Below are 8,885 nucleotides of genomic sequence, written 5' to 3'. Positions count from 1 at the left end.
GCATTGAGCTTTAACATAATTTTGAAAAGCAACATAAAATCAGCTCAAGTGATTATTTCAGGAGCATTTAGCATAGTTCAGCCCTGGATTATTTGTATTTTAATTTAAATTACTACTTGGCCAAATAAGAATAATGTGTTTGGGGCACCATTCAAGTCTGAATCAAATAGAATACAAATATTGTATTTAGTACAGCCCTAAAGCACCTGATGTGTGGAACATACAGCGGGGTTGAAATGATCTCCACTAGGTTGCCGTTGGCTGTTCTGCAACAGTACCATCATTCCTGTCACCAGCAGCAGCACTGAGATGTCTTCTGTGATCAGACCCACGTTCTGAGTTGTTCTCTGGCAATTTATTTGTTCAAAGAGGAAAAAGCCACGTAATTCTGGATTATACAGTTATTCTGATTATTTTTGAGGGATGAATGTGTTTGGTTTTTTTTAATAATGGTTGGTTTCACAGATATTGACGGACACATCCATGAGTGGGAAATCCAGTTCTTAAAAAAGCTATCAGAACGTCTTATCCATCACTCTAGAACAGGGGTGTCAAAGTCCCCCCTCGAGGGCCGCCATCCAGTCAGGTTTTCAGGATTTCCCCAATGAATATGCATGAGATCTATTAGCATACAATGAAAGCAGTGCATGCAAATAGATTTCATACATATTCATTGGGGAAATCCAGAAAACCTGACTGGATTGCAACCCTCGAGGAGGGACTTTGACACCCTGCTCTAGAATGAAGAGCTACTCATTGTTACTTATTTCTAAATGAATAAAGCGATTATTAACATAGATGTTTTCAAATTCTACTTGGGGGGTCCTCTTTCCAAGACACCCAAGAAATGTAATGGCCGCAGTGCATTTATAAGTTAAAATCTTTTCCAGTTTAAAAGATGGTGAAAAAAGTTGCCCTTCCGGTCAAGCAGACATATTCTTGTGCTGTACTAATGCAACCTAATTAAAAGTGTACAGATGGGTTCATCGCTTCAGCAGTCTTATACAGTGAATCACTGTCGTACCCCCATCTGTGTGTCTGTGTATAATACATAAGTTCTTGCATGACATTTGAGAACTGGAAACCACGCTATAGCAGGTACCCAACAGCCATTTCCACAGTGATTGACAAGTTGCTTTCTTAGACCATACTGCGTCCACAGGGAGGCTCCAGTCTTTTCCGTTCCTTTAAGAAACTCTTCAGCTTCGTGCTAGGGAATGAAACGGTGGCTTGCTGTGGGGTAGCCAGACCAGCTTCCTGGAGCCAAGAAAACTGAAGACATTCAGAGGCAGAGGGTCTTCCCCTATAAAAGTACAAAGAAAGCCTGTTTCATTTCCTTCTGCTGGGCAGGGCCTCCACTATGGAGTTGCTAACTGGTACCAGACTTACTTGATGGGAGTTGATCTAGTCCCAGGTTTATCCTATTGCATGCAAGAGATGGAGAGCTAGAAGATTTTCATTTTATGTCATTTCTGGCCATTTTGTTGTCACAGGAGCAAAGTCATTGACTATGCGCTCTTTTAAAGGGGGGGGGGTGCACTATTTGCAAAGAGGGTTCACTCTTTTGAAAAGAGTGGATACTCTTTTCCTGATAGTGCATGCATGCAGAGTGGTTCACAGATGCGCAGTGGTTTAAATGGATGAGTGTACCCTCTTTGCACACAGTTCACACTCTACTGATAAAGTGCACACTTTTCTTTGCAAACGAAAAACATGAAATGTGGGGGGTTTGCTCATTTTTCTTCATTAATGATGTAATGACATGGGATAACTTGTTGATGTTTCCCATGTCGTTACAAATGACAGCCCATCTCTATTATATGAAGAGACTCTTAGTTCTGATTTCCTAATTGCATTCCTTAAAAGAGATACTGCATCCTGGACAGATGTCTAATCCACCTTGTGGTAGGGTGGCTCTAACTGTACCCAGGGACTGGTAGACCTGGGGGATGGGGGGGGGGGGGGGCGATATCGTTGTGACCAGTAATGCTGAAAGGATCTGTGACCATCCTGTAAAATAAACAGCCTGGTGTCAGATACCTCAAACCTGAAACATGCCCTCTTCCTATAAAGCAGGGGTAGGCAATTACGGTCCTCGAGAGCCGGAGCCAGGTCAGGTTTTCAGGATATCCACAATAAATATGCATGAGATAGATTTGCAGTGCATGCAAAAATACTAGGAACTAGGAGCCATCCAATGAAGCTATTAAGTGGTAGATATAAAATAAACCAGAGAAAATATTTCTTTACTCAAAGTTAAATTAAACTGTGGAATTCATTGCCAGAGAATGTTGTAAAATCAGCTTAGCAGGGTATAAAAAAAGGTTTCAATAACTTCCTAAAAGAAAAGTCTATAAGCCATTATTAAGATGGACTTACAGCAGGCGCCTGGCTCACAAGCCTTCCTCCCCCCCCCCCCCCCCCCGACATCAGTGATAAAGTCCCGGGCTAGCCAGGCAGCGATTGGCTGGCCTGGAACTTTCTCCCCGACATCAGAATTGACGCGCCATGACCTGTCCCTCCCTGCACCGAGTTGCTGCTGGGAGGGGATGGAGTGTGACCGCTCCAGGTCGGCTTCGGGGGTGGGGATGGTGCAGTGGGCAGGCAGATGGAGGTAGGAAGTCATCCCCGGTGACGGCAGCTTCAGCGGTGGTCAGGGAGGGATGCCTGGCAGCGGCCAGGCCGCATACCCCTAACAGGCAGCCCATGTACCCCAAGGGTACGCGTACCACATGTTGAGAAGCACTGGTGTACAGGACCATAAACCTAAGTCCTTGCCAGACAGCAGGCCCCGGTCTTCTAGGGGGTAGGGGTGTTCTTGTTTTCATTCCTCCAGGCGATATTTACCATTGACCATTCCGAGTAGCACCTCCTTTGCCTTCCTCACATGTCCAAAACAGGTCAATTTCTATCTGGTAATCTTGCTTTCCAGGAACAACTCTGGGTTTAAATGATCAAGAACATCTTTGTTGATGATCCAAGCTGTCCATAGGATTCATAGACATCTTCTCCAGCATCACAGCTCGAAGGCATCAAATTTTCTTCTATCTGCTTTCGTGAGTGTGTTTATCTCACAGCCATATGTCTCACTGCCATATGATTGGCAGTGAATACACTAATAATATATTTTTAACCCCGCCCCCTCAAATATCTCAGTTCTTATGTTACTGCAAAAGTCTACTAATTGGGAGTGGAAACACCACCTATATCTTATAGAATAAAATTTTAAAGGGGCATGTTTTGATTAAAAGGTTTCCTCTTGTACAAGACATATAGGGTTAAAATGTCTGGAGTTTTATTAGAAGGTTGTTTTTTCCAATGTGGTACCCTGCAGGGATCCCCACCGTCACCAATTTTATTCAACATCATTCTATTTACGTCACTGCACTGGGAAGGAGGCCTGGAGGTCCCTCGGCCCAGAGATCTTATCAGAACTATAAACATCCATTTGGTGGAGCTAGGCATCCGCAATCTTTGGGAGTCCGCCCCACGTCCACCCCACCCTGGGTGTGGTATCTTTGCATACAAAGAAATCCCAGGCTGGTGTACTGCAGGTGATTGAAAATACTTTATTGAGGCCTGAGCCGCAACAAATTCTCACTGTCTTTTTGAAAACAATTGGTAGAATGGGTTATTACACAGAACTACTTTACCTTTGAGGTAGGAGGGGTGGCTATGGGAGCAATTCTAGCACCCCTCAGTAGCTACCCTATATGTGGCGAGTTTTGAGGAATGATTTTTGTATACCTTGGAATTTTTTCAACATATCCTCTGGCGCAGATTTTTGGATGACATCCTGTTCATGTGGATAGGGACAGAACAACAGCTCATTCAATTTTGGAATGATTGAATTCATTGGACCCCTGTCTGCACTTCAGAATTGCATATGATTGTCATCAAATTGAGCTTTTGGACATCCTTATTGAAAATAATTTTCATACTACAATATTTAGGAAGCCCGTACGACACAATACATTTTTGCACTTTTCCAGTATAACGTGCCAATAAGTCAATTTCTTAGGCTGGGGAGAATATGTTCTACCATTGAGGAATTCAAATCCCAAGCAGATAGCTTGCGTGAAAGATTTGTAATCAAGGGTTACCCAAGAGGAGCAATCCGTCAGGCATAACTTAGAGCACGGTTTGCAAACAGGGAACTGTTGATGAAGCAACGGGTACAACAGCGGGAGGATATTTTAACTTGTGTCTTGCCTTTCCTCAGGAGAGAGAAACCAATTTGTAAGCAATATGAGAAAACATTGACACTTAATGCAATTATACCCCTGCTGTTCTCAGTTCCTGATGATAGCGTATTCTCGAGCAGCCACTATTGGAGAGCGATTGGGACATTTAGGGCTCCTTTTACGAAGCCTTGTTAGCGGCTTTAGTGCATGCACCTTTTTAGCAGGTGCTAACCCCTGCGCTAGCCGAAAAACAACCGCCTGCTCAAGAGGAGGCGGTAACGGCTAGCGTGGCAGGCAAAATTAGCGTGCGCTATTACGCGCGTTAAACCGCTAACGCGGTTTCGTAAAATGAGCCCTTAAAGTTTGGGGGGGAAAAAAAGATAGATGGCTGGAAGAAAATTGTGGACATGATGTTTGTGGTGATTGCCAGAGGTGTGTTTGTGCAATCAAAGGAAGTGAATGGACTTACCTCCAAATGAAAAGAAGGGTGCGGAGTCAGAGCAATTACGATTGCAACAGTGCATTATTGAATGTCCCTGTAGACTAGTTTATGTGGGGCGTACTAGTCGGCCTGTTAAAACCAGATTAAATGAGCATAAGTCCTGCATAAAGGGGGAAGTTTCACAAGCACCTCTGTCACAACATTGGAAGGATAATCAACATATGACAGAGGCTATATGATGGAGAGTGATTGATGGAGTAAAGCAAGGGAGGGAGGGTGGCAACTCTGAAAAGTTGCTACATTTTTGTGAACAGTTTTGGACATATACTTTAAATACTGTGGCCCCGCTGGGCGTCATTGATTTAGCCAGGTAGTCTTTGTGATTGATGGATGATTGACTACATCACAAAGTAGGAAGTTTGAAAAAGTTAGTAGTGGCAAAGTGGAGATGAATGGTTTCTCGGCAGGGAAGGTAAGATGTGGTTAGATTTTGGGTATAGGAGTTGGCGTGGAGATATTATTATTTTAATGCTTGTTTTGTATTGTTAGGGGTGATCGTTGATAAAGCCATATGGGGCGAAACATGTTGGACTAGCTACTCCTTGCCGATGGATGAATGTGTCTAAGATAAGTGATTACAAAATCTTGTTGAGGTAAAGTGATGTATTGAAGTTTGAATTTTTAAGAAGTAATGAGTGTAGAACTATATTTAATCACATCTAAATAGAAGTTTAAGTATATCTACTAAGCAAAACTAATGACGAATTGGGGGTGTAAAGCTTAGTTCAATGAGATTCTTTGTGGCCCCACTGAAGCTTGTTGAACTTCTGAAATTTAAAAAGATCTGATTTTAAAGATTTATGGAAGAACTGAGTAGCACCCGAGGATTTGGTGGAAGTGATGGCCTATAGAGTATCCAAGGGTCGGACATGACTGAATGGATAGTAGTAGTAGTAGTAGTCATTGTCTATTTTCTTCAGGTTTGTTCTTGAGTTATTGGCTGAAGTATTTTTCTTGTAAATTGACAATACATATTAGATGGAAAAATAAAATTTGCTGATAGTTTATTCCAAGCATCCACCTTCCTTTCGTTAAGATTGTACTTCTCGCCCTTCTTCCCTAATTGTTTGTAGTTAGTATATATGTTTGTATGTATTTACTAACCTAACTTGGTTGTTTAGTAATTTCATTTTAATTTGTTTTTAAGATACTTTTTATTTCTGTACACCGTTTACAAATATGATTAAGCAGTATAAAAACTTTTTTTAATAAACTTGAAACTTGAAGTTATTTCCTCTGAGCCTTCTTTCTCCAAAGTTATGTTGGTAAGGGAGAATGAAAGGTTTTGGCTTCCAGACTATGGGAGAATCAAATGTTTCCAGGTCTCCTCCTAACCAGTTTAGAGGGATGCAGTACATTGGACCCAAGCAATGGGCTCTTACATGTTACAGCTAAGTCACTAACGATCATCAGCCACATGCAAGTTCTTCATTTTTGAACATGTTTTTCTAATAATTCCATCAAAATAATTTCTCACCATGGATTTATCCATAGAGTGCTCTGCAAGAAGGAGACTGCTCCCCCAGACAGACCAGCGTAACATCTGGTGAACTTAATCTTCCCCTTCCTTATGGCTTTCTCCAACTCAGAAGCTACATCAGAACTGAAGGGATAGTCTGCACTCAACCTATAAATTTAAGAAAAAGGGAACAGTATAGGCTGATTTATTTATTAGGATGTGCTTTTATTTTGCAATGACAAAAAATATATATATTTTTTTCAGTTTAGTATACATTAAAACCTTGATGGTTCTAAAGTATATACATCTTTAAATTAAAATAAATTTGAAACTATTTAGCATGCTTTAAGAAGTTTTATTAGATGCTAAAGTGAAAAAAATTAAAAAAAAAACTGAAATGAGACAAAACAAATTTAAAAGAATCCCCAAGAAAATGAATAATGATATGAATCATGGTTGCTTCATGCCCCCTAGTGGCCACCGGGGTAAATTCTATATATTGCACTTAAAAATAGTACAGAATAAAGCAGCGTTCTATAAACTGCACATCTAAATCACTTATGTCCAAGAATCATGCTTATCTTTAGGTGCAGCCATTTGTACCAATGAAAATGTACAAATGCCCGCATCTAAATTTAGGTGTGATTGCCCTTAATCTATATCTACACGAATAACTTAAAGGAATCTGCCAATAACCTGCCCATTTCCATGTTCCCTTTTTTGACTCATGTAAAATTTAAGCACAATTAGCATTGCTAATTATTTGTTAAAATGCCAATTATTGGAGCTAATTAGCTTGTTAGATATGTGCACAAATTTGCAGTTTTCAGTGCTTTTTTTTATATAGAGAATTAGGGGGATTGTGGTTAACAACCTTATTCTTCTATAAGACAATCGTAGGTCTCCTTTTAGAAAGCCGTGCTAGTGATTCCTGAATGGCATTCAGTATCTAAGGGCTTCATTGCATTTGCTGCTTGGGAATCGCTAGTGCGGCTTTGTAAAAAGAGCCCATAGTGTACAAGTTTATGATATTTAAATTGCCTGGTGCAAGGAGGGGAAAAAAAAAAAAAAGACATTTTCAGGCTATTTATAGTTGGAATGCATTATTTTCATGGGTTTTTTTAATGATTCAATCCTTATGTCTTATTCCAAAAATATTCTCCTTTTCCCCACCTCCCAGCAGTGAGTATGGTTCCCTTTTCTAATTTTGCTTCACACTAAGAGGTCCTTTTATCAAGCTGCGGTAGGGGTTTAACGCACGTAATACCACGTGTTAAACTGCCTGCCGCGCTAGCCACTAATTCCTGCATTGAGCAGGCGTTAGTTTTTTAGCCGGCCGCGGGGGTTAGCGCGTGATGAAATGTCCAACATGCTAACCTCGCTAGCGCGGCTTGATAAAAAGAGCCCTAATACTCATGCCAAATGTCAAATGGAGTGCTCTCAGCATACATATATGCCTATTCTGAAGACCGTTTTAAAAGTTATTTGTGCAAAGGGAAAAGAAAAGCACCTGGCGGGGCCTCCGCGTGTGCGGATCGCCGGACTTCATGGACCTAGGGTCTGTTCCAGAGATGGCACTTCTTATGTTCTTATATATGCCCTATTAGCCAAGAGTCTGAAAACTGTTCTCCCTCCATGCAGCTATAAGCCTTTGCATGATCAAAAAATGCAAGTACTTTTGAAAAGAAAGAGTGGTGTTTTACCTAGGGGTACATTTAGTCTGGAGGAGATATCATCATTAAATCTTCACTATTGTTTTCCTGCAACAAACCACCAGCAGAAATATCTAACATAGAAACATAGAAGATGATGGCAGAAAAGGGCTACAGCCCATCAAGTCTGCCCACTCTGCTTACCCACCCCCTGTCTATGCCCTAATGACCCAATTTTCTTATCTTGATCCTCGTAAGGATTCCACATGGCTATCCCATTTATTCTTAAAGTCTGGCATGCTGTCTAGTGGCAATAAGCTGATGCATTCCCTTAAAAAAGTATATTTGTAGCCTGAAACAATGCTCCCTCTAAGGGGGTGCATGCATATTTTTTTCTCATGTGAGCAACAAGTTCTAAAAAGTTTTTTTTTGTGTAAGCAACAAGTTCTAAAAACCAACAATTTTCCAAATTTGCAAGTATTTATGTGAGCGACCATGTCAAATCTATGAGCAACACTCCTAGATTGTATGAGCGATTGCTCATGTGCTCACCTTGAGGGAACAGAGGGCTGAAGCAGTGGCATAGCGAGGGAGACTGGTGCCCGGGGTGGTGGTGCCATACTATGCGCCCCCCCCCACTCTTCTCTGCGTACCTCTTGACATGTTCGCCAACGCGAGCAGCATCTACCACCTGCTCACGACGGCCTCGGCTCCCTTCTGACATCACATCCTGGTCCCGTGACCAAGAAGTGACATCAGAAGGAAGTCGAGACCGGCGCATGCAGCAAGTGGAAGATGCTTCTTGTGCCGGTGAACATTTAAAGAGGTACGCGGAGGAGGAAAGGGGCCGGCACCCCGGTTAGTCCACCCCCCATCACTATACCACTGAAGGTAAAAATACTCATGAACTTTGCTCCACCGCAGCAGGTTTGAAAATTTCCATCTGCCTATATCAATTTGATGGTTGCACAGGTGGTTAGTGGGTGGGGTGGGAGGACCAGTAAAAGAACATCCTTGGCCGTTTTATGAATTCATAACAGTGTGAGTAGATAAGTTGAAGGAATGTTCTAGACCAGGGGTGGGCAATT

General features: G+C 41.7%; 1 protein-coding gene across 13 annotated transcripts in view; it reads right to left on the bottom strand.

Moving 5' to 3' along the window:
* Positions 1-680: 680 nt before the first annotated feature.
* The window catches only part of OBSCN (obscurin, cytoskeletal calmodulin and titin-interacting RhoGEF), a 762,040-nt gene continuing 753,835 nt past the window's right edge, over positions 681-8,885 (bottom strand). For all 13 annotated transcript variants that reach the window (XM_033931804.1, XM_033931806.1, XM_033931805.1 and 10 more), the window contains 2 exons: positions 6,164-6,313; positions 681-1,303 (listed from right to left, as the gene is read on the bottom strand). In XM_033931804.1, coding sequence (XP_033787695.1) covers positions 1,141-1,303; positions 6,164-6,313 — 313 coding nt within the window. In that variant the 3' untranslated portion in view covers positions 681-1,140. The remainder of the gene's footprint in view (positions 1,304-6,163; positions 6,314-8,885) is intronic.

This window comes from Geotrypetes seraphini, chromosome 2 (genome assembly GCF_902459505.1).
Source record: "Geotrypetes seraphini chromosome 2, aGeoSer1.1, whole genome shotgun sequence".
NCBI lineage: Eukaryota > Metazoa > Chordata > Amphibia > Gymnophiona > Dermophiidae > Geotrypetes > Geotrypetes seraphini.
This window is presented reverse-complemented; position numbering and strand designations above follow the sequence as displayed.